At 46.5% G+C, this 26,159-nt stretch overlaps 1 protein-coding gene across 1 annotated transcript in view; it reads left to right on the top strand.

Moving 5' to 3' along the window:
* The window catches only part of LOC147885719 (uncharacterized), a 31,574-nt gene extending 5,637 nt beyond the window's left edge, over positions 1-25,937 (top strand). The window contains exons 2-3 of the mRNA XM_087396809.1: positions 12,742-12,837; positions 25,531-25,937. Coding sequence (XP_087252935.1) covers positions 12,742-12,837; positions 25,531-25,539 — 105 coding nt within the window. The 3' untranslated portion in view covers positions 25,540-25,937. The remainder of the gene's footprint in view (positions 1-12,741; positions 12,838-25,530) is intronic.
* The last annotated feature ends 222 nt before the right edge of the window (positions 25,938-26,159 follow it).

The following is a 26,159-nucleotide window of genomic DNA, read 5'->3' as shown; positions in this document are numbered from 1 at the left end:
CAGACTTATTCCTTAGCAGATCCTTCTAAGAGCTCTATCACGGAGTTCTTTCTGCTAGATCACATGGACACCCACGAGACAAGGCTTCGACATGATCGTGATCCAGGTTTCGCCAAGTCGCCCTGTAGATACTTGAGAAAACCGACTGGTTTTTCGGCGTTTTCTCCTCCATCTCTTGTCCAAGCGAGCTGAGATTTCAACAGCAGCTTGCCCTCAGTGTCGTCCAGCACAGGCTCAGAGGAATTTGTAGATAGGTAAGTACAGAGGCAGCATTGCGCGAAAGTTCATCAAGGAGCGTGAGTGTTGGCGTTGCGCATACAGTCAAAATTTCCCAGAATGCTTGCAGCTGGAAGTTTGCCCATACGTGAGGAGTTTGCAGCTCAAAGGGTTTGGGCAATGGTCGTTTGTAGGCAGAGAACAGAGCTCTCAAAGATTTTGGGGAAGAAGTGTTAGAATTATAGATATAATTCAGCAGTGACCAATGTAATTTAATAAGCTAGTTAGGGGCACTTTTCCCTCTTTAAGAGGTTTTTCTCCCTAACCGCAGTTAGTCCACTAACTGTGGTTAGTGACTACTAAGGTTTTGTCACTAGAACAAAACCTTATCTCTCACTCTTTCAGTTGTACTCATACACTCTTCTATTGCAACTAAGCTTTCAAGCTTTCAGCTCTCAGCTCACTCTCTTGCTCTCTCTCTCCCTCAAATCTTTCATTTGGTATCAGAGCAGGTTCAAGAGCTTCGTGCTCCCTGCTCCCTTCACCTCCTGCTGCATATTAGCCTCCATCACGAGCCCACAAGCTTTTGCTTCATCTCCATCGTCGTCCGTTCAGATTGTCCGTACAATCTTTACGGACTGTTTACGTACAGTCCCGCACTGCACTTGCGCCACTCGTCCGTATTTGCTCATACTCTGTCGTACCGTATGTACCTGTGCATTCCGTACAGCTTGTTCCTGCAATCTTGCCATCCGTACCGTATCGCGTCAGATTCCTACAGTCAGTCGAAGCTGTAGCGCATGCCCCGTCCGTACCAGCGACCGTACCATTCGTCATCGTACCAATCGTACGTACCAGTCGTACATGCTGCATCATCGTCGTATGTACCAGTCGTACATGCAAACAGTTAGTCGTACGTTTGCGTAGGACTTTGCGGTATAGCCTCGCCAAGTTCTGTTCGTACACCTCGTACACTTGGATGAGTTGTTCGTACAGATTCCGTACATCAGTACTATCTGTGTGCAGCCCATCCGTACAGGCACTCTTGAAGTTGGTCATTTGGCAGGTACACTTTGCTTGTTTGGCAGAGCAATCTTTGGACAGATTTGAGCACAATTTGTGAATTGGACATTTTCTTAGATTTGGGGCTTTTGTCCATTTTTTGGCACACATTGCAAGCATATTGCAAAGATTGGCCAAGAAATTGGGGCTTTTGCAGGAGAATAGCTATTTGGGTGAAATTTGACTCAATTTCAAGCTCGAAATTTGGGGCTTTCAGTTTTGCAGTACAATTTCTTGCAGAAATTTGGGGATTTTGTGATTACACTGCAATTTCGCAATGAAATTTGGGGCTTTTGCAGACAAAGCGCAATTCTTGCAACATTTGGGGCTTTTGATCAATTTGTCCCTTTCTGGCTGCAGTTTCGGGCCTATTTTGGGGCTTTTGTGTTGGGAGAGCAATTTTGGAGATTTCAGTTCACATTGCCTTTCTTGAAGTGTTTTGCAGCACTTTTAGCAGATTCTGGAGAGTTTTTTTGATGCTTGGACAGATTTTTGACAGTGCAAGTGCAGAAATCTGAGTTGCATTTACAGCCAGTGCTTGGCTGTGTTTTTTGGGAGTTGTGCATTTCATTCCGAGTAAGGGAATTCAGTCTTGTATCTGCTAAAATCTCTTTCTCAGATATGGCCCAGCAAAATCAAAATGATTTTCAGTTCGATGGTCTTTCACAGGAAGATAAGTTGGATGGTACCAACTACTCCCTCTGGAGTTTTATGGTACGCAATATTTTGATTTCTCGCAATTTATGGGATTATGTGAATGGGGGTGAGATCCGACCAGCAGGTATGGCACCTAATACCCCTCCTCAGCAAGGAGGTGGAAGAGGTCGTGCACAGGGTGCAGCTGCAGAGAACAAGTTGTTGGTGCAGCTATAGCCACTACTCCAGAGCAGAAGAGATGGGATTCACGGGATGCCTTAGCTTTGTCATGCATCTCTTTTTCAGTGAAAAGATTTATCATTCCGCATATCCGGTCGTGTAAGACCTTGAAGGCAGCATGGGATATCTTAGAAAGCATGTATGCAGCTTGGAATGATGCAAGGGTATCTTTCTCGAAAAGAGAGTTAAGTAATACACATATGGAAGAGGGTGACTCCATGTCAGTCTACCTCACAAAGCTACAGGATCTCAGAGAGCAATTATTGAATGTAGATGAGATTATTCCTGATTCAGAGATGATTACCACCACTCTGAATTCTCTTCCTGAGTCTTATCTCAGCTTTCATACCTCGCTGAACTTATCATTGAGGGGGGGTGCAAATCCTCTCACTTTCATGAGTTGATAGGACTTCTGCTTCAGGAAGAGCAGACCAAGAAAAACTTGGCTTCACGTGCAGGTGAACAAGCTATGCTCTCAAAGTTCAAGTCAAAAACAAAGGGACAGGCAAAGACATCAGTAAATCAGCCTTCCAGTGGGTCAGGACAGCCTTCACAAAAGGCTAAAAATGATGCAAGTAAGCCCAAGAAGAAGGGTTTTTGTCATTACTGCAAAAAGCCAGGTCATCACATTGCACAATGCAGGAAAAGGCTTGCAAAAGAGAAGAAAAACAGCTCCGGTATGGCTGTTTCAGATTCAGCTCCTCATGCATCTGACAGTGGAGATGCTGCAGCCAACTTTGTTGGACAGGATTATGCCTTTTTATCTTGCATTTCAGATTCTAGGCTGGCTGCTCCAGATGCTCGGGATAGTACAGCCACTTGTAATGATGATACATATGCCTTTTTGACTTGCAGTTATGACTCTTCTATGGATGCATTTGCTTTCAGTGACAATGAAACACTGAATACTTGGTATTTTGACAGCGGTGTATCCAAGCATATCACTTCTAGGAAGTCTCTTTACTTCCTTGCATCCTCCTCCCGTTAGTAAGAAAGTCACTTGTGCCAACAACTCGTCATATTCAGTACGTGGCACAGGAGAAGTTGAGCTTACTGCCATTGATGGCTCAGTTTTTAGACTTTCAGATGTCTTATATGTGCCTGGTATCACCAAGAATCTTCTTTCAGTGTCCACTCTTAACAGGGCTGGATTTCAGGTCATCTTTGAGGATGACAAATGTGTTGTCTGAGACAGAGAAAATGATTATGCCTTGAGATTATCTGGTACTTTGCTGCGTGGGCTTTTTCAGCTTGATCTTTTTGAGAAAAGAGCAGCTCATGCTCTTGCAGTTTCTACCCCTACTGCTGCCATGCAGAATGCAGAATTATGGCATGCCTGATATGGCCACATGCATTACAACAGCTTGATGACACTTCAGAAGCACTCTATGGTTGATGCATTGCCACCTCTTGAGATACCTCCTCCACATGCCTGTGAAGGGTGCATTTTAGGCAAGATGCATAGATTCCCCTTCAAAAAGGATGGTTCAGTTAAAGCTGTCTGCAAATTACAGCTTACACACAGTGATGTCTGTGGCCCCATGAGGACTCCATCATTGGGTGGTCATCTCTACTTTGTTACTTTTATTGATGATTACTCCAATTTCACTTGGGTCTTTGGGCTGAAGCGCAAATCAGAAGTGTTTGTGGTGTTTAAACACTTTCCAGCCATGGTTGAAACTAAAACTGGACTCAAGATATAGACATTGCGCACAGATAGAGGTGGGGAATACTTGTCTGCAGATTTTGATGCTTTTCTGAAAGGCAAGGGTATTGTGCATCAGCTCACAGTGAGGCTGACTCCTCAGCAAAATGGCAAAGCTGAGAGGAAAAATAGAACCCTTATGGAGATGGACAGATGTATGCTGAAAAGCAAGCACATGCCTCACAAATTCTGGCTTGAAGGTCTGATGTGTGCCAACTACATCTTAAATCGGGCTCCCACTAAGGCTTTGAAACAAAAACTCCCTATGAGGTCTGGAATGGGAGAAAGCCTTCAGTGGATCATTTCCGAGTCTTTGGATGCCTTGCATATGCTCATGTGCCAGTTGAATTTCGGCATAAGTTGTCAGATAAGGCAATTAAATGCATATTTGTTGGGTACAGTGCAGAAAGCAAGGGGTACCGTCTCTACAATCTTGCGACACGCAAGATCATTGTCAGTAGAGATGTGATATTTGCAGAAAATTCAGCTCACATTCAAGCTGAATTTCATTTGCCTTCTTCTTCAGAGGATGTTTTTGAGGGGTTGCTACCCATTGCCTTGGGTTCCCCTGCTGATATTTCTGATGCAAATCAGGATTTACAGCCACCTCCCGATGCTCCAGTTCAGCCACAAGATGTCTTGCCACCTCCACAGGCAGTGGAACAGGTGGTTCAGCAAGAAATTGCAGACATACATGCAGCAAAAATAGTCCCAAACTGGCTGTTACAGACTCTCAGGGAGAGTAAGATTGATGCTCCATTACCTGGCAGGACTCGCAGTGCAACAAGGCACATGGAAGGTGCTAATTCAGTGGAATCAGCATATGCAGGTACTCTTCTCGATGAGGAGGAGCCTGCAACATTCGAAGAAGCAAAGGACAATGTGCATTGGATGAATGCCATGCACGATGAGTTGTTGTCCATTAAGAAAAATCAAACTCGGGATGTTGTAGACTTGCCACCAGGTAAACATGCCATTGGCACACGATGGGTTTTCAAGGTGAAACGGAAGCCAGATGGCTCCATTGACAGATACAAGGCAAGGCTGGTTGCTAAAGGCTATGTTCAGAAAAAGGGCATAGATTATGAGGAGACTTTTGCTCCTACATCCCGGATGACCACCATCCGATCTGTTATTGCAATGGCTCCACATTTTGAGTGGAATGTACATCAGTTGGACATAAAAACAGCCTTCTTAAATGGAGACTTGTTGGAAGAGGTTTATGTCAAACAACCTTCAGGCTTTGAAATTACAGCAAATGCACTTCAGGTATGCAAGCTAAACAAAGCTTTGTATGGGCTGAAACAGGCCCCTCGTGCATGGTATGCCAAGATTCATGCCTTTTTAACTAGCAAGGGGCTGCACAATAGTCCTACTGAGAGCACCCTCTACATCAAGATGGATGGGGGGGAAATTTTAGTCATCCTTCTTTATGTCGATGACTTACTGCTCACAGGGTCCAATGAAGATAATATTGCAGATTTCAAAGCTGATTTGCAGACCACCTTTGACATGTCAGATTTGGGGCTGCTTCACTTTTATTTGGGGATCCAGTTCTCTCAAGAGAGACGTGGCACTGTTATGTCTCAGTCCAAGTATGTGCAGAAACTCTTGGACAGATTTAACATGCATGATTGTAAGCCCATAGCCACTCCCATGGAGCCGGGGCTGAAACTCACAATGCATGATGCATGAGAATCACTTGATGCCACATCTTACAGTCAGGCTGTTGGATGCCTCATATATCTCTGCAACACTAGACCTGATATTCAGTTTGCAGTATCTCAGGTGAGCAGGTATATGCACAGTCCAAAAACTATGCATTGGCAGGCAGTTAAGCGCATCTTCCGTTATTTGCAGGGCATGAAGTCTTTTGGCTTGTTATTTCCCGGGGGGGTAACTTGCAGATGCATGCCTATAGTGATTCAGATTGGGCTGGTGATTATGACACTAGGCAGTCCACTAGTGGCAATTGCTTCTTTTTGGGTAAATCTTGCATTTCGTGGCTGAGCAAGAAACAATCTACAGTGGCTACCTCATCATGTGAAGCTGAGTACAGGGCAGCTTTCACAGCAACAATTGAATGTGTCTGGCTGCGACGTCTATTTGCTGATCTTCATCTGTCGTTGGAGGGTCCTTCTCCAATTCTCACTGATAGTCAGAGTGCCATTGCAGTGGCAAAGAATCCAGTGTTTCATGCTCGCACGAAGCACATTGAGGTTCACTATCACTACGTCAGAGAGAAGTTGCATGTAGGAGAGATCAATATGATCTTTGTGTCCACACATGACAACGTTGCATATATTTTCACCAAAGCACTACCACGTGAAAAGTTTGAGGCATTTCCCAGTGCCCTGAACTTATATCCGTTTGGGATTGATCAGCCTTGTACATGACATTGGCACTGCAGGGGGGGTGTTAGAATTATAGATATAATTCAGCAGTGACCAATGTAATTTAATAAGCTAGTTAGGGGCACTTTTCCCTCTTTAAGAGGTTTTTTCCCCTAACCGCAGTTAGTCCACTAACTATGGTTAGTGAAGGTTTTGTCACTAGGACAAAACCTTATCTCTCACTCTTTCAGTTGTACTCATACAGTTGTACTCATACACTCTTCTATTGCAACTAAGCTTTCAAGCTTTCAGCTCTCAGCTCACTCTCTTGCTCTCTCTCTCCCTCAAATCTTTCAAGAAGGAGGAAGATGGAGAAGCTTTGAGAAACTAGTAGTTTATGCTAGAGAAAGCATCTAATGCTAGGCTAGGCTAGATCTAGAACCTAAAGCTCTAATACCAAGTGTAGAATCCCGTAGGATAGAATAGATGCATCTTGAAAGAGGTGTGAGAGCACAATGAAAGAAAGGTGGTAGTTCACTATTATGATTGTGAGAGAGAGGTCTCTCTCTTATAGAAAGGGGGAGAAGGTAATACCTTCCCTACATAAGTGGCAATCAGCCCCTACATCAGTGGGAATCAATCCCTACATCGGTGGGATTGCCTTTGTCTTACATCATCACTTAGGTCACACACTAGACACATCATAGCACTTGATGTGACTTTACAACACACACAAACAGACATGTGACTCCCCTAGATGCACACATGCACCTTAGAGCAAGCCCTTGATCATACTTATCCCAACAAAGGTCACCTCCCCATCTGTAAGCCCCCAAATGAGGAGAGTGTGGGGGAGGGAGACCTAGGGCAGGATGTGCCCAAAGAGAGATTACCTGGATGTGTGGATCTGGGACAGATCTGGAGCATTCATGGTTGGCGGGGTGTCCCAGGTAAAAGGCGCGATGACACCAGCAATGTACGGAACAGTACGGCGCTGCATACGTGGCTGGAGAGAGCATGGCAGAGGGCAGAACCAGCAGGGAGAACAGGCGCTGACATGGCAGGGGATGGGGCAGCACATGGCAGCCCATATGGAGGGCTGGTTGGGCTGGGCAAAGCCAGCCAACCAGGCCGTATCTAGGGCTGGCCAAGGGCTCAGCCCCTGCATAGAATCGTGGGCCAGCAAGCCCTGTTAAAGAGAGCTCAGGAGGGCGATTTTGTGGGGCCAGTAAAGGGCCCTATTGGGGCTGGTTGGGCTGAGCCAACCAGGTCGGTTGGGCCAGCCAACCTGGTCTGTCCAGTCGGCCCAGATTGGGACAGACTGGTCGGTTTTCTCAGCAGGCCTTAGGGCCTATATAAGGAGAGGCTCTTGGCCTCATTCATCATCCAGCAACCAGCAGTTCCAAGGCAGAAAGGAGCAGCAGGAAGCCACCCTCTGGGCCTATATCTAGGAGGTGAGAGGGTGCTTGAAGGGCTGCAGACTTAGCCAGGAAGTGGCTGGACCTTGGCTGTCTTCTATGGCATTAAGGTGCTGAGATCATCATCACTTGGAGCAGCAGTACAGGGAGCAGAAGGAGCAGCAGATCAGCCACTTGTGGGCCTCTATCCAGAAGGAGACAAGAGAGCTGTAGAGCTGTAGACCTAGCTTAGAGTGCTGCCCACCTAGGCTGGTGCAAAGACAGCAAGGTGGAAGGGATCTGGACGGAAAGTCTACAGAAGCTCGAGGTGGAGCACGCGGGCTCAAGTCTAGAGATAGCCGGCAGATAGGAGAAGGACCTTGTGCTAAGATCAGAGGACCACACCATTGGTGGGACTCTGGATCTATCTCTTTTGTATTGTGTCCATAGTTTTGGACGGAAATATATAAGTTTTTGGTGTCTTCTATATCTGGCTGGTTCATTGTCTATTGATGAGTCTGCACATCTATGTGATGCACATTAAGTAAAGAAGTTTGTGATTCCACACCTACACCACACTGTGTGAGCTCTTGGGCGTTACTATAAGTCTTCCGCTGTGTGTACCCTCTGTTGGGTAATTTGTAACATATAGGGGAAGTCCCCCTCCAAAATATGTGACCTGGTAGGGGCCAAATAGCCGACCCCCCAGTCTGTTCCAGCCGACTTGTTGGTCTGTTGATTTCCCGCTGGTGGGGGCACATTGTTTGAGGGCTGGCTGGCCCTGTCTGGCCTCGTGGCAGACTGCTGACAAATCCCCGCAGTGATATGTCTTTCCCACGAATCACATTATCCTGGGATCACTCTCTCAAAAATGTGCACACAAGTAGATCATAAACAAACAAGTCTGGAGAACATACACACACATCTTCACAAGACTGTTGGTAAGCTGAAAGGAAAGCAAAGAGTGGACACAAACTCAGAATATTTGCATTATGGAATGAAGAAGAGTGAGGTCCTTAAGTAGGCACCTCATACATGCTCACTGACATCACTGATGACTTCAGAGCTCCACAATCATCTCCTCAATCTGCTCCTAGATTCTCTCAATCATCCTATGTGGCTCTGCACCACCTAACTGTGCCTCTAGCACTCACACATAGAAACCAAGGTGTGCCTGAGGCATACACCTTGAGATATCCCATCAAACCCCCCCTCAAGGGAATGCCTCAGGCTATGTCAAGGATACATCTAGTCTCATAGTTTCTCATGCCATCTCATGGTGGTCAAGGATAAATCTATGGCTAGGTTCTCATGCTAGCAAGGGTTCCCATGGGTGTAAGGTAAACAAAAGGGATACAAAAAAACCTTCCAATGGTTATCTCCCCTGCATGTACATGCACACAATGTCTGCAGGAGGTACCATGGAGCAAAACATACACATGGCCTACATCATAAGGTGACCAGAGGTGTTTACAAAACACACAAAACACAATAGTTTATTTCATTCATTTTGGAGGACTATCCAGGCTGAGTACCTTGACATAAAAAGAGAGATCTGGAGCATACATAGAGATGATTTAAAATGCATAATCTTCATGGGATGCCTCATCTTGTGGAGGCAAAATATCCATGTCAAGGCAAGGTCTTACCACAACTATGATAGAACAAGTGGATCTGAAAATCATATCCTTCAAGAGAATAATTATCTTGTCATCTCCATAGTTGTGTAGAGAAGCATATCTTAGGTATCTGACCTTCATCTTTTTCTTGTACTTGGAGTCAAATAAAAGTGCCATGAGAGGGTAGATCTCTGGCTTTGTAGTTGCTTCCTTTTTGGCAACCATTGTTTTGGCAATCTTCAACAAGGAAGTCAGGTTGGCATTTTCATCCTTTGTAGCATAACAAGACATTGCTTTATGTTTTGGCTTTTCACATATTTTGCACAAAGCAAGCCATGAGAGGGTCTAACCCAGGTATTGGGCAGTGTCTTCTCTCTTACAGGGCTTAGAATAACAACTGAAATGCTTCCAAAATATAAGCACTTGATGTAGCAAAGACTAGTGACCAATATTCAATCAATGATGCTTCTTCTTACATGCTTCATAGAGGTGGCTAAAATGAATACTTTCCAATCAAAACCAGGTCTAGCAATTCAAAGAAAAACTGAAGCCACACTTGTACTGATGCTATTGAAAACTTCAAAAACTCAGAAGTGCTAAAGTAGCATTTTTTGTAGCATCATCTTTAAAAACTTGTCAAAACTGTCAAAACCAAAAGGCTGAACTCGGAGGGCTTGTATCTCACTCTTCAAAGCAAGGAAAAGAGGGCTTTGTGAAGCAAAAGAAAGCTCATATACCAGAGAGTATCCAGCACAGAGGTTGGACGAAATGGCGCGCGCTATTGCCCGGGGGAGTTGCTGCAGGCTGAACCTGAGTTTTGGCGATTTCTCCTTCGTTACTGAACCAAATGAGCTGAAAAATGACTCAAAATCTTCGTCTTGAGGTCGCCCATCTACTCCTAAGAGGGCTCAAGCAATGGCGTAGCAAGCAGGGAGTATTGAGCAATAGAAGAATGGCGAAAAAATGCGCTGTTTGGAGAATGGCAGCCAACAGAGACGTTTTTTTTTCAATTGCTTGCAGGTGGAAGTTCGCCCATACTAGAGGAGTTAACAGCTCAGAGGGTTTGGGCAATGGTCGTTTGTAGGCAGAGAACCAAGCTCTCAAAGATTTTGGGAAGAAGGAGGAAAATGGGGAAGAAGAAGATGAAGAAGAAGAAGATGATGTGGCAGAAATGGGCTCAAGGGGGATCAAAGGGCTCTGATACCATGTTGGTAAGCTGAAAGGAAAGCAAAGAGTGGACACAAACTCAGAATATTTGCATTATGGAATGAAGAAGAGTGAGGTCCTTAAGTAGGCACCTCATACATGCTCACTGACATCACTGATGACTTCAGAGCTCCACAATCATCTCCTCAATCTGCTCCTAGATTCTCTCAATCATCCTATGTGGCTCTCCACCACCTAACTGTGCTTGTGGGCACCTAACTGTGCTTGTGGGCACCTAACTGTGCCTCTAGCACTCACACATAGAAACCAAGGTGTGCCTGAGGCATACACCTTGAGATATCCCATCAAAGACTAGAATATATCCAATCTTGCATTATAAAGCAAGCAAAAGAACAAACCAATGAAGGGAGTTTCTAAGCAACACAAAATTATGAGTAAATGAGAAAAATTAAAATAAAAAACAACTTAGTAAGCAAAGCTGCGCTTATGTTATCATCATTGAGAATACACAGCCAACTAGACAGCTAAAATGATGCATGTATCACGCTCCAAAATGTGGATTATACGCTGCACTTGAACAGCTTGATGCTGCTCCAATCAAGTGCCAAAAGGGGTGTGGATCTGCTGCTCCTACTGCTACACTCCTACTCCTTCTAGGAGAGGGCTGGCTACCCTCTCCCTTTGCAGAGCTAGACCGACAAGCACTAGAGGCTGGCTGACCTGTCAGCCCAACTGACCCTAGAAGCGTCCTTCCATGTGCCCACTAGGCTGAACCAGTACTGGGACTGACCCTGGAGCACTCGCTGACCCCTGGTCTGCTTCCTGGCCCCATAACCGACAACCAGAACTGGCTCACCAGACAATGTCCATGCCCAGTCTGTTGAAATAGGGGGGGTCACCTCCCATCTGTGAGCCCCCAAATGAGGAGTGCATTGGTGGGGTGAACCATAGGACAAAACAAGCAGAAATAGTGCTTCCACATGGGCAGCAAGCAGGCTGCCATGTGGGCAGCACAAACGAGAGCATACCTGGCAAGGCAGGGTCACCTTGCAGGCCTGAGAGTGTACAGAAATGCCATGCAGGATGTACGGATGCTGCAGGGCACTGTACAGATCTGCAGCCTGGGCTTTCAGGGCCTGGATATGGCCTGAGCAGAGGCGAAATGCAGGCAGAGGTGCTGGCACAAAGAGGCGACTATTTCAGGCATCTTATGGACCTGGAAAAGGACCAGCAACAGGTTGGGTTAGGGCTGGACAGGCCTGGGCCAGCTAGAGCAAGCAAGCCCTATTATTTCTGACAGATAAGGCTTCCTCCTTCAGAAAACTCACCAAGAGCTGACTACTACTTTTCAGCTTCGTCCGGGAATAGAGAGTTACAAGGATATGATTTTGATCAAATGAGGCACGTTGGCACATGAAGCTTCTGATTTGCAGATAAGGGGAATTAGCTGTTTGTGATGGATGATCGCTGTCCCTAAGACTTATATTACAGTGTTTGTGATGGATGATCGCTGTCCCTAAGACTTATATTACAGGTGCTAGAGCATGGAGTGAGCTCTCGATCTAGAATCTGCTTCTGCCCAACAAAAGTTAGCACACGCTATTCTTGGAGATACTTGCTTCACCAAAAAAAGTCGCAGGTCGGCCAGCCTGGCACACATCCCACGGACATGAGTGCTACTTACAAGCTTGTCCCCTGGCAGTACAGTAAAATTGCAGCAGCTGATCTGCAATCGAAGCCAATGTAGTCACCCTGATCACATGCAGAGCTTCCATATGTCAAGCTCTTTCAATTGCAATGTTGCCCTGCAAAATTAAGAGCATGGGCTAATTGTCTGCATATGAACGTGCAATTCGTTCCCAGGAGTAATCCGGTTCTGGCCAACTGCTAGAGACTTCCGCAAGCTTCCAGATCTTTAAGTGTTTCTATAATTTGCGCATCTGAAGCTTGCAGACAGCTAGCCTTATTTGTTGGTAATGCAAATGTCCCAGCAAAAAGTAGAGTTTTTTGCATCCACCTTCAACCAATCACACAGCTATCTACATCGTTAAATGAAATTAGAGGTGGATTTTGCTGCGACTTTTTTAAGTGTCTTCTTTGGGTTGTGCTTATTAAGTTTGCTCATGATTGATAATGATGTATAACTATATGGGCTAAGATATTGCTGGTACTTTTGTTTTTGGGAGGGGTATTGAAGAAATTCCTTGGCATTATTTTATTGGCACATGTGAACATTGATATATTAAGTCTAAAGCCACTAGGCAAAGCATTTGAGACTCTTCTAGTTCTATGATGGTATATACGTATGCATGCTCTCATGGTTTTACATTCTGACAGCAGTAAAGTAATTCTTGACATCATTGCAGGCTGAAAAGTCTTACTCAAACTTGGAAGCGCGGATATCTCAATTAGAGAAAAGTATACAAGCTGCCGCCCCAACCGAGTCAACTCATGCTGACCAGGTTTGAGTAAATCAAATTTTTACTCCATATTCACAAAATCTGTAAACAGAATATGGCGCATCTATTCTTCGCATTTTGCACTGTTCATCAAACGTTTTGTGAGTTACTACACGTCAAATCCTCACCAATCTCTGCAAAGAAGCAACCTGGATTTGTAAAAAGTTGAGATCAACCAAGTTTCATATCTGCTCATCCCTATCCACATATCCAGCCGTTGATTTTCAGACTTTTATTGGCCTGCCTGAAAGGTAGCCGTAGTGATGAAACTCGTCTTGAGAAGTGAAATTACGGATTTTGATGTCAAAAAATTATTTCTCCACTACTTAGTCTCAATTTGGACATATTCCAATTCTAACTTCTACATAATCCCCCCCCCCTCTCTATCGTTTCCCTATAAATCCTCCTATAACCTAATGTGGAATGTCTTCATTAATTTATTGAAGTTAAAAGGTATCCTTTGGGGATGCCTCTCTTGTCCTTTTCAGGAGAATCTGGAGTATCAAACTTGATCATCATCATGTCTTCAGCAAGTCCTTTGATCGCCAGACCTTTTGATGTATTGTACTTCATAATCTTCTTGTCATTCATCCAAGAACATATATTTGTATAAGAATCACTAGCTGGTATAGCCAGTATATCACCATTGAGGCACATAATGTCTTCCTTGATCTTCAGATCTATGCTCATCAAATCACTACTCAAGTAAAGCAAATAACCTTTCACCATTACATGCATTTTAGGCAAAGCCAAGGTAGAGAACTTATGAAGAATATCCATCATATGAGCATCAATATGCATAACATATGCATCATAACAAGTATAAACAGGAGCCAACATACTGCAACTCATACCCTTGCATAGGAATATTACTTCATTGGACTTGAGTACCATCAAGACATCCTTCATATGCTTCCATAGACACAGCATAAATCTCAATGTTGCATAGCATAGTGTATGAAACATGAAGCCGTACATAATTATCGTCAAATTTTCCTTGTTGTATGCATAGAGCATATCATCCCCTTGAGTATAAATGACATCCATATCATTCAAACAAGTCTTCCACAGTCAATATACAGAGAGTACAGCTCTGGCAATCAACCCGTGAAGAGAATATTGACTTTGACTAAGTCCTTTGACTATGTATGCATGGAAATACTGTCAAAACTGCAGATAGGACCTCAAAGATGGCATAAAATGTTGTTCAAAACTTCTTCAAATGCTCAACAAAGAAAAAGACCAAGGAATACTGATATATAACTGAAAAACTTGAGCACTAGAACATTACCAATTGAGATAATCTCTGCCAGATATAGCAGTTACCCCTGATTTGAGCGGAGGGCAAAATTCGAACTGTTTACAGCAGCAATGAGGGGGCTTTTGTAGTGAAATGAAAGGTCTTTTACTAGAGAGGAGGCCCTAGGAAAGAATGGGGCAATGTTACATCAGGTCGCCTGAGAGAGACTCGCCATTTCCGACTGGTTTTTCTGCCTTTTCTCCTCATCTACTGGACCATTGTTGCTCAGACTTCATCAGCATGCACCTTGTAGTGTCGCCCAACAGCAGCTAGAGCCATTTTGTTAATGGTGGCTCCTACATGGAGAATTGCGTGAATCTTCAGTGGCTGGAAAGCGTGTCGGCATGGGCGAATGACATGACCATTGTCTAATTCCTCCTAGCCAGGGATTCGCCCCAACACAAGGATGCTGCAGCTCAGAGGACAGGGGAAATGGCCTAGATAATGAAGAGAACAAGCTTAAGCAAAGTCTGAGGGAAGGAAGTGAAGAAAAGCTCCATTTGGGGAAGATGATGACATGGCACTCAAAGAGGGCTCAAGGAGGGTGGACGTGGCTTTGATACCACATGATGGAACAAGGATGCGTCAATTTTACGAGCAAAAACCTATGAGCAGGTTTATCTGAGCGTGTTTTTCAAGAGATTTTTAAAAATGTTTTTCTTTAGGAAACATGGTTTTTACACTTTTATTTTCATTAGAACTAGATCCCTTTATCATAAAAATATACAGACTAGTCACTCATTCATTTTTACACAACATAATTTTCTTATTTAGAGTCATCCCTTTGTACCCTTGTTATTACCTTAAAAAAGTGTTGATTCCTTTAAAAAACATTCCTCATAATCACTCTCAATGTAATAATACTATGCCTATATAATTACTTATTAACACATTTATATCATATGGCAATATCTTTTTAGTGTTTTTATAGCATATTTATGGACATGTTTCTAAAGAAGTTTAAATTACTATAAATAAGTATTAACTTGGGCTTATATATCACTCTCATAAAATACATGTAATATTTAATAGTATATATGAAAGATTTTCCAAAATATAACTCCATAGATGTGCTCAAATGGGGTGTTCCGATCAATTTGAGTGGTTGAATGACTATATTTGGACATTGGATATGAAAGTTATGTCACTTTTAAAAGTGCTGTCCAAGGTAGTTTCGCTAGCGAAACTACCTTGGGAGACTTGCTTCAAAGGGGTTTCGCTGGCGAAACTACCTGGATGGCTTGCTTCAATGAGTTTTCTTTGAAGAAACTCTTTCATGAAGATAGGTTGAGAGAGGGTTTTCAATGTCACCCCCTATTAAGTAAAAGTTGTAAGAAGGATCATAAGGGAATTTTCATAGAGAAGTCTACTCTACATGTGGGTTTCTTCAAAAGCCATCCCATTATGCTCTCACCATTCCTACAGATTCACCTAAAGATTTTTGTATAAAATAGGCATTGCTATAATACTTTGCATATTTCTAAGTGAAACTATGTTTTCTTCTGATCGATTTTTGCCATATTTATGCATAGTTGGAAGCTTTTTTTTTTCCTTCGCTTGGACGCTCGGAAGATTTCGCTCAGAAAATGCTCGTCCCCATGGAACAACAGCAAGGAGACAATGGAATGAAGCAAATGGAGAGTGTTTATTGAAGAGTGGAGAGCCCAATATATAGGCACCAAGATACATCCATTGAACATCATAGATGATCTCATAGTACAAACCACCAAGATCCTATAATCATGCCACCATCTCCATGAATCTCTCAATCACACCTAGAACCTTCTACAACTAAACCTGGTCACACTAACCAACACACAATCCTTGTACCCCTAGGTACACCCCATTACATCAATTTGTCCTTCAATTTCAGCATATCCAACACCACCCAAGCTCCTCGTTCTAGTTTGAAAAAGACATGATGTAGCATGCTCCTTTTCTTACTAGATTTCCCATCTTCATTTGAAAGTTAGTCTACATGCAACCCTATCTTCCAACATGGTATCAGAGCCTATATTCTCTTCCCTTTTGCATGAGTGCAAGCCCTCTGCTTAAGGCATTGTGTTTTCTCTTGTGTTAAGTCACAAAGAGGGCATCCTCCCTTCCTTTTTGTTTCAGAAAGCATGTGTGTGTGTCACACGTGTGTGTGGTAGAATTTCACTAAAAAAAGTGTGTGGTAGAAGTTGCTCCTTTTTGGAGCAGGTTTGAATGTACATTTCTTTTAATAATATACTTCCTTTTACAAAAAATGTGTGTGTGTGTGTGTGTGTAGAGAGAGAGAGAGAGAGAGAGAGAGAGAGAGAGAGAGAGATGTAAGTGTATATATATATATATACATACGTGTAGCAACAAAAGGGCCATGTTACATCATGTAGCAACAAAAGGGCCATGCTGGTATTGTGATAATTCTTTCTATCTTAAATGGTGCGTTGCCCTATCAGCTAGATTTAGATTTAGATGCTCGTTGGGGAGAGACTAAAATGAAAGTGTTTAGACTTCACAAGCAGTTGTAGCTTGAATGAAGAGATTTTGGACTACCTTTTGATTAGCCTTCTCCTTTAGTGCTAGCCTTCGTCATGGCTGAGTTTGCCCTTCACCTCCGGAGTGTCGACAGAAACTCAAGTTGAAGACTCTGTATAAATGGATGCTCAAGTATGTGTGGGTGTGTGGATTTGTATGTGTGAGAGCATATTTTTATACTATGGTCTACACCCACTGTTGGGCGCTAATGACGTCAGTGGGGATGTCATAGTAGCTAGTCCGTGCTATGCATGATGGAGTTTATGGTTTTCAACCTTGTGAGTGACTATCATGAGATTGAAATTGCACTATGTTGTGTTTTTAGAGGATTAGTTTGGGAATGTTCCTGGATTCATCTAGGTATATGCTTCTGCCGTATTAGCGGACATGCAAATTTCACCTTGTGAAGTTTTCGTCCAAGTTGTGGCCTGCTGGTATTGTGATAATTCTTTCTATCTTAAATGGTGCGTTGCCCTAGCAGCTAGATTTAGATTTAGATGCTCGTTGGGGAGAGACTGAAATGAAAATGTTTAGACTTCACAAGCAGTTGTAGCTTGAATGAAGAGATTTTGGACTACCTTTTGATTAGCCTTCTCCTTTAGTGCTAGCCTTCGTCATGTCTGAGTCTGCCCTTCACCTCTGGAGTGCCGATAGAAACTCAGTACGAAGACTTTGTATAAATGGATGCTCAAGTATGTGTGGGTGTGTGGATTTGTATGTGTGAGAGCATATTTTTATACTATGGTCTACACCCACTGTTGGGCGCTGATGACGTCAGTGGGGATGTCATAGTAGCTAGTCCCTGCTATGCATGATGGAGTTTATGGTTTTCAACCTTGTGAGTGACTATCATGAGATTGAAACTGCACTATGTTGTGTTTTTAGAGATGAGTTTGGGAATGTTCCTGGATTCATCTAGGTATATATATGTTACATCGTGTCTTTTAATGGCCCAAATAGCAAGAGATCGTAGACCTCTTTTTCATAGGAGAAGAAATGGATGGAAGACATTGAGATTACCTTGATTTTCAAGTACACTAGGCCTGTAGGAGACTGGACACAAGCCCAACGAGCACTTGCTCCATCCAATCACCATCATTGCAGCATCTTGGCGTTAGATATCCCATGGGTATATCTTACAGAGAGGAGTAGATGGGATTCTAGTTAGGCCCACGCAGAGCTATAGGACACATGACAAGATATGACTGAAACTCCTCAACACATGATATTTTCAGCAACAGTTCTTTCTTAGAGATGTGATAGACACTTTTGGTCCCCCCCATAGGCACTGTACACTCATGACGATTTCAGATCCCATGTTCTCATAGGCTTTTTTGGTGGCAATCTTCTTTCTTGAGGATAGGAGAGTCTCACATGCTCTGAGGATTGCCATTGGACAGGTGCGGATCTCGCTGCATCAGCTAGGGATCCAGGCAGGGAAACCTGTAGGCATACCTAGAGAACAATGGATTTTGCAGGTTATGCACACTGGGGATGGTTGAGAGAGACACTATGGCCAAGCTCTTTGGGATCACTCTAGAGATTTATGTGGGGAATTTTACAAAGGCATTTGGTCTACAAGTTAGAACACATGCTTGCCATACCAAATTTTTGCACCTTGGACCACATTTTCACTCTCCGTGCCTTTGATGGAGGACACAAAACATTGCACCTCCGTGTGTTTGGTGGAGTGCAAGGAAAAACTATCCTTATGTTCTCTCTCCTCTGCCTCGCCTCGCCTCGTCGTTCTTTCTTTTCCTTTTTCATTTGCCTCCCTGCAGCGGGAGCATTCGTGTTTGTTACGGTGAAAGAAAATCTTGGTGGCAACCATTGGTCAAGCCAGAGGGACTTTATGACAGCACCCTCGACTCCCACAGCCGTCAAGGTTCTTCTTTCCCAAGCTGACAAGCAACAGGTACAGCAGGTGGTTCAATCCCTCCAGGACAAGGCACTTGTGGGTAGAATTGTGGGCCTCACGCCTACACGGAGACAGGTGTGAGAGTGGATCCAAGCGAGCTTGACATTAGAGGGCGACCACATCCAGGAGGTCACCATCTATGGACGAGGCGTTTTCCTCATCCAACTGAGCTCCCTTGACATCGCCTCAACACTTGTGGAGCAGAGCCCCATACTCCCTGGCCTGCACCTTGTCTACCTCTTTCCTTGGTATCATGGATTCACAGTGGAGGACATGGACACGACACACCGTGTTCCACAGTTTTCGGTTACACTCTGTTTCCCAGGGCTTCCCAAGGAGTATCGAGCCATCCTCCCTTCCATTGGTCGGGCATTTGGCATGGTGCTTGAGTCCCCGCCAGAGATGACCACCTCCGTTCTAGCAGATGATGGAGTCCCCAGGATCAGACTGGTGGTGGAGAGCTCGGAGTCCCTCCCAGAGTTGATCCTTCTCGAGACCCTGAAAGGGGACACACTTCGCCAGAGGATGGAGATCTCCGGGTTACCAGGCCAGTGTCTTCGATGCAGACAGGTGGGTCACCTCGCTAGAGATTGCTCCCGTGGCCTCCCTTGTGCGCCTCCTCCCCCTCTTCCTTAGAGTAGGCAGAGTCAGCGTGCCCGAGTTGAGCGCCCCCTTAGGCAAGAGCAGCAGGAGTCTCAAACCCCATGGGTTACCTCCTCGGAAGGGAACTGGGCACAGGTTAAAAAGAAAAAGAAAACAAGCAAGCAGGCCCGCAAACGCCGTAGGCTGAGGGCCAACCGCAGGGAGAGGGACAGGGTTGACCGAGAGGCCTCGAAAGAGGAACAGCAGGAGCCTCCCCTAGCAGCGGGGGCCTCTGTCCATCCAGCCAATCCTCCAGCTTCGGAAGTCCAGCCTCCGCACCCACCCTTGTAGCAGCAGAGAGCCCCAGGAGCTCTAGAGGCGGCGTCGGCGAAAGCCGCAGTCGCTAGCCCGACGAGGGTCGTGGAGGAGCCAATCCAGAGCCTCAATAAGCTTGATCAGGAAGGGGCCCGAGGTCGTCCTTTTCCCTCCCTCTCCCCCTCTCCCCCTCCCCCTCTCTCCCTCCCCCTCCCCCTTCTCCTCTTCACTTCCCCCTCCTCCTTCAGGGTTCCCCTCGCCCCCTCCTCCCCCCTCAGCCCTCCCTCTGATGGTCACTCTCACCACCCATCCCTTGATCTCTGTCCTCCGCGTCCTGACCTCTCCCTCTCCCGCCACTCCCTTCTCCACTTCAGTAGCAGCTTCTTTCGCTTCGACACCCCTGCCATCAGGCAAGGGAACGACGACGCCCCCTTCTGCTTTCTCATCGCAGCAGCAGGTCTGCTCAGAGAGGGATCCTGAAGGACGAGGCTCGTCCTCTCGGCTAGCAGCTCCCAACCTCCAGCTTGGGTGTCCCTTACCGCGGGACTTCTGAAGGTTAGGACCCTGGAACCATCTGGAGATTCCGAACTCATACCCTCTACCATTGGAGATCACGCTCATGGTCCTTCAGCCCCGAAAGGGGGGTTTGATCAGTGCAGTGGGATCTCAGGCACACCCCGTTTAGAGATTTTCGTTTGCCTCCATAGGGTTGGAGAAGTGGTCGCTGGAGCTGTTTGATGCTATTTTGGGTAATCAGCTTATGCTCATGATGGACGAGTGGATGGGACCACAGGGACTAGATCTTTGGTACGCCCATGGTGCGGAGGTGAACTTTCAGCTGAGCTTCACGCGCGAGGAGCCGGTGTGTTGGTTTAGTGACGGGAGTTATCAGATTACCGATGGAGGCAAAGGTGGAGCAGATGCACTTTTGGCCCCTCCAGACGTGTGCGGAGCTGTTCGGGGTAGAAGCCTCCTTCATGATGGAGTGGGAACGGAAGATCGGTATTGAGCCAGTATCCACCCTAGTACGACGCCACACAGACACTGACTACTCGCCCTCCAAACCCCCGGCAAAATCACACAAGTCAATTTTTCTAGGACAGGCACCCACCCACAGGAGAGCCTTGTTCCCAACTCCCCCGTCCTCATGAGCTGGACCATAGTAAGTTGGAACATACATGGGCTCCACGATCGTGTTCGTAGCCACCCGCAGTACTTGTTGCTCTGGCAAGAGTTGGAGAGGGCAGTGGTAGGGTGTGCAATGGACATCCTTATGATTCAGGAGCACATGTTTTCAGCAGCAGACATTAGACGACGCCATCACCTTCTTCTAGGGAGAGGTCCGGAGGAGTGGTCTCTTGCAGTAGGATGGAGCGGAGGGGTATGCATCTCAATCTCACAGACCTTGGCTCCAGAGGTCTACGATCAGGGCGAGCTTATTCTAGGACGGGCAATTTGGATGGGTGTTCAGATGGGAGAGTCCAGGATTGGAATCGTGAACGTGTATGCCCCAGCATGTAGACAGCATCGCTCGACCTTTTGGAGGAGGTTGTCAGAGTGTCTTTCGGATGTTGACTCCTGGGTTGTTGGAGGGGACTTCAACAACTTGGAGTTTGGGGAAGACAAGCAGGGCGGCGCCTCGTTCTCTGAGATGCCAACAGCGGAGCGTAGTACTTGGGAGCAGTTCATTTTCATGATCAGTAGCAGAGACCCATGGAGAGAGACAGAGTTCAGCAGGACTCCAGGAAGCTTTCTCTTCTCCTTTGGACAGAGGAGACACGATGGATTGCTCGAGAGATTAGACTGCTTCTATGTTGCGGTGGGCAATACACAGAGGTGGCGCTACCGGGATTCTGGCAGGTACCACGATGTCCGACCACTCTCCAGTGGTACTTCACTTGGATCAGCCCCGCCGAGGTCTCCCCCAGAAGGGGGTCCGCATTCCAGAGAACCTCTTGTAGGACGAGGAGATTCAACAGGTTATGGCAGAGATCTGGAAGCACTCAGAGATGGCACCGAGTGAGGGCTAGGCTGCGTGGGTTGCCGATGTGATTGAGAGGAGCAGTGTGGAGTTGCAGGCTCACGCCTTCAAGTGGAGGAGGATCCTTCAGGAGCATGAGCGGGCTTTGAGGAGAGACCTCGCCTCCATCGAGAGGCTCAAGGAGCAGGACCCAGTGTCTCAGTGGCTTAATGATAGATTGGAGAGCGCTCGTCTCGAGCTTCAGGACATGGAGTTGCGGCAGACTGAGTTCTCTTACCATTCCTCCCGGGCCCGATGGCAAGGGGACAGGATGACGAAGCAGTTCTTTCAAACCACTGGACCCCGATTGATCGGCACACAGCTAAAGCGTCTCCAGGACTCGCATGGCATCATACACACTGACCTGCAGGAGATTCTTGACATGACCACCGGTTTTTATAGCCAGCTCTTTCAGACAGAGAGGATGACCCCAACCGATCTTGTGGCCCGAGAGCTAGTTTGGGATCACGTTTCGACAATAGTCTTGCGGGACTTATGCAACAAACTTGAGGAGCCTTTCATAGATGAGGAGTGCTGGGAAGCCCTCAAGGCTCTCCCGACCGAGAAATGCCCGGGGGAGGATGGCTTGACTCCGGCCTTTTTTCGGAACTTCTGGGAGATTATCTCCACCCCTTTCCGTTTAGCTTGCCAGGAGATTTTCGACATAGGCCTTCTCCCTCAGTCCTTGCGCAGGGGGTGGATTTGTTTAATCCCGAAAGAGGGAGATAGGTTAGATATCCGACAGTGGAGGCCGATTACTCTGCTTGATACTGCATACAAGATCCTCGCCAAGGTCTTGAGTTTGCGATTACGGCCTCATCCATGACACACAGACTGGGTTTGTCCAGGAGCGCAGCATCCTGGACAGCATCTTCACGTTTTGGGAGGCAGTGGATTGGTCCAGGGAGAAGTCACAACCACTAGCCATCCTTCTCTTGTACCTTTGAGAAGGCCTTCGATAGGGTGGAGTGGTCTTTCCTTGAGGGCACTATGAGGAGATTGGGTTTCTTAGACCGATGGGTGAGAGGAGTTTTAGCACTATACGCAGGGAGCTCTAGTCAGATGATTATCGGACACGCAGGCGAGGCCTTTCCTCTCTCTCGCACAGTCCGCCAGGGCTGCCCACTAGCTCCCTTCCTCTTCTTGTTTGTAGCAGAGGCTTTGGGCTACTATTTGAGATCATAGGTGGTGGGTCTGACAGGGTTGAGGCTCCCAATAAGGCAAGAGGAGGAGCTCCTTGACTCGGAGTTTGCAGATGACACGGCCTTGTATGTTGAGGGCACCACAGCGAGTCTAGAGAGAGTCAGAGGTGCCTTGGCTATCTATTGTGAGGCCTCGGGAGCATGGATCAATTGGATGAAATCCATAGGCTTCTTCACGGGCTTTGAGGAGACACAGGAGATCCGTGAGTGGGGGAGTGACTTTGGTTTTAGATGGATACCGCGGGGCTAGACTGTGAGATACCTCGGATGCCAGGTGGGTATTGACATCACAGCAGAGTAGCAGATTGCCCCGGTCCTTGAGAGTGTTGGGCGCAAGCTTCTCTATTGGAGCTCGGCCAAACTCTCCCTCACAGGTCGCGCCTTAGTGCAAACCAGGTCCTTCTTGCCACTTCCTGGTATATTGCCTCCTATTGGTGCTTTCATAGAGGATGCATTGGGCAGCTCCGACGGTTGGTACGGAACTTCCTCTGAGCGAGTTCAGACGGCACGGGGAACACTAGGACCCAAGTAGCTTTGCAGATGGTGATCGTGCCGCAAGCACTAGGAGGCTTGGGTATCATTGATCCGGAGATGCAGAGCAGGGCCCTTCTGGGCAAGTTGGTGGTTCGTGGCCTCACCCCAGGTGTCGAGCCTTGGAAGCTCCTCTTACAGAGAGGGCTTCTGAGGAACACCCCACTCATTGGAAGCCCCTCTTACGGAGCAGGGCCCTTCTGGGCAAGTTGGTGGTCCGTGGCCTCACCCCAAGTATCGAGCCTTGGAAGCTCCTCTTACAGAGAGGGCTTCTGAGGAACACCCCACTCACTGGGGGACAGTGACAGCCTTCACATAGATGGATCTTCTCAGAGGCCCCCCTTACAGGAAAGGGCTCCCCCTTGATGAGGAGTCTTCATAGGGTTTGGCAGAGACTAGCAAGGGGTCTCATCTGTGCTCCGCCCAGATGCAGAGAGGAGTTTGAGCGCCAGCCCCTTATGTGGCACCCAGATGTCAGAGATCAGGAGGGACGTATGCTTGGGCAGCAGACTCACATTGGCTGGGCACAGTGGGACAGTGGTCGAGCAGGGTCTTTTCGTCGCTGGAGCAGACTACCTATGGAGGCAGAGGCGAGGCTTGACGCCCTAGCGCATCTGAGAGGGGCAGGGCAGTGGATGGGCGAGATCGACTTAGCCATTCCTGAGTCCTGGTGGGAAGGACTTCACATTTGGAGAGACAGCAGATGGTTGGGGTAGTTTTCCCGTATTGGTGTTCCCTTGAGGATTTTGATGTAGCGCGGCAGCATGCACCCTAGGACCTGGAGGCCTACTTCAGCCCCTCACTAGGAGTGACCCTGAGATGGATGGGAGTCTTGATGGGATACACTGGCAGATGATCAGAGTGGTAGGACGCTTGGGGAAGGAGTGGCACATTGATCCTCCCAGTATCCCAGAGCAGGACACCTCTTGATGGCGCCTTTGGCTTTGGGAGGGTAGATCCCTGAGGGAGGTCCCCAGTGGGATCCGGGGGAGTGGTTTTGGCCCTCTAGAGGCGGCCTAGCTGAGACGATAGATGAGGTGCCTTTTTTTTCCTACACCACACGGATTGGCAGGAGACTTTAGATGGACTCGTCGAGGTGCACTCCCTTGAGGGAGAGACACTGGGTGACCCAGAGAGTGCCCCGGGATGTTTGCTCCAGGTTTTGGACGCGGTTGTGGTTCAGCTTGCGGCCGAGGAATATTTCATACTTCTTCTGGCTGGCAGCCCACGGAGGCTTGCCCATCGGCCCATGGTTGGAGCAGATGCGAGTGGAGGGGCAGTGCCACTGCTGCTCAGATGGTGTCCTGGAGACTATCCCGCACTGCCTATTGAGCTGTCGTAGCGCAGCGAGGATCTGGATGAGAGCCCTCAGGATCATGACACGCATGCAGAGTCTACACAGAGACTACACTTGGGGGATGGTGGCTTGGTTGATAGAGGGAGGACACGCGTTTCAAATTGATGAGATCTCCCTAGCCTACCGGATACATGGTCAGAGCATTCAGAGGATTGCACTCCACGAGGCAGTCCCCCCTGACACCCTAGCTCCTCCTCCTCCTAGGGAGGACAGTGTTTGGGAGGTGGTAGTCAGCATCATGGCTTGGAACATTTGGGTGGCTCGGTGCAGTCTTGTGATGGGAGAGCACCCGGTTCCACCCTCGGCTACCTTGGTGGCCACTTGGCAGGATATCATTTACACTCTACGGTCCACCTGGGAGCGTGGGACTCCAAGCTCCAGGGCGACTATTGAGAGGCGAGCTCATTTCTGCAAGGCTTGGCCTACAGGTGTTTTCTACATCTTCACTCCGCGAGGGATTCGCTGGCTGTATAGTCCCCCCACTTGGCTGTTAGCCCCAGTTCCAGAGATCCCCTAGACAGTGAGCTGGGATTCTCTGGAACAAGCCGGTTTTTCTTTCAGCCTTTTCCGGTTTTTTTTCATACTCAGCACCTTCGGGGCTGTTGTCTTGTATGAAATCTTTCAAGCATTAATAGAAGGTTCCTTTCTTTGTTTTAAAAAAAGGAATACTAAAACAAGCTCGCATCAATATAACTCGTTTTAGTAGTGCAGGTCATGCTATGTAGTTTATTTCTGATTCAAAGCAAGTTCTTTCCTTGGTTTCTCTTTTTTTCCACTCCCACAAAATCTCTAGTTTGGAACTAATTAATCCGCTTGTATAATTTTTGAATTGTATCCATCATCAAACCTTGCTTCTATTTTAATGCACTACAACAGATATAATTCCAAGCAGGCTTTGGTTTTTGCAAGCAATTTATTGCTGGTGTTGATGACCAGTACTGCTTCTTTCAGGGACAATGAGTACAAGGTTGACTTCTTAACTTTGGGTGATTTTTGACAAGGCAAGGGTTCACCCATTTCAGCTTCATCAACAACATATGGATTTCATGGCTCTTGCACATGAAATTCGTGTAATAATAAATTTATTTTGAGAACTATGCATCTCCAGAGCAGGATGTTATAAAATCGTGGAGTTGGACAAGCTGCCAATAAGGGAGTATGAATGGAAGTTTTGTTGCATATATGCATGTATTAGTTTTGTTTGAGATCGTCATAAGGCATATGTGCAGTCAATGGGGAACTAAAAGTGACGCGAACTTTCATTCCGATTTGAAAATATCACATGAGTTAGGAGAAAACTCTTCTGTGTGAGAGTATTTCTCTGAAATTATTAATAGTCAAAAGTTATATTGCTTCAAGGCAGCTTATTTTTCACATTGAACGTCTCTTCATGTTGTGAGGTCTAGTCATCGCTTCTCCTACTGAATATTTCAGACCTATGAAATGGGATAAAACAGGGCACATTTTTTGCCTGAATAGTTGTAGTTCCCTCCTGTGTTTTAACATGATTCCTTTCCAGCATTTGAACAGGAGAATGCCAGCATTACCCTCTTGGATCAATCTGTCTCAACTAGATGGTT

This window comes from Dipteris shenzhenensis, chromosome 25, assembly GCF_047967505.1.
Source record: "Dipteris shenzhenensis isolate YYH24624 ecotype China chromosome 25, Dip_SZ_1.0, whole genome shotgun sequence".
Lineage (NCBI taxonomy): Eukaryota > Viridiplantae > Streptophyta > Polypodiopsida > Gleicheniales > Dipteridaceae > Dipteris > Dipteris shenzhenensis.
The sequence above is the reverse complement of the archived record's forward strand: the minus strand, read 5'-3'. Positions and strand labels throughout refer to the sequence as shown.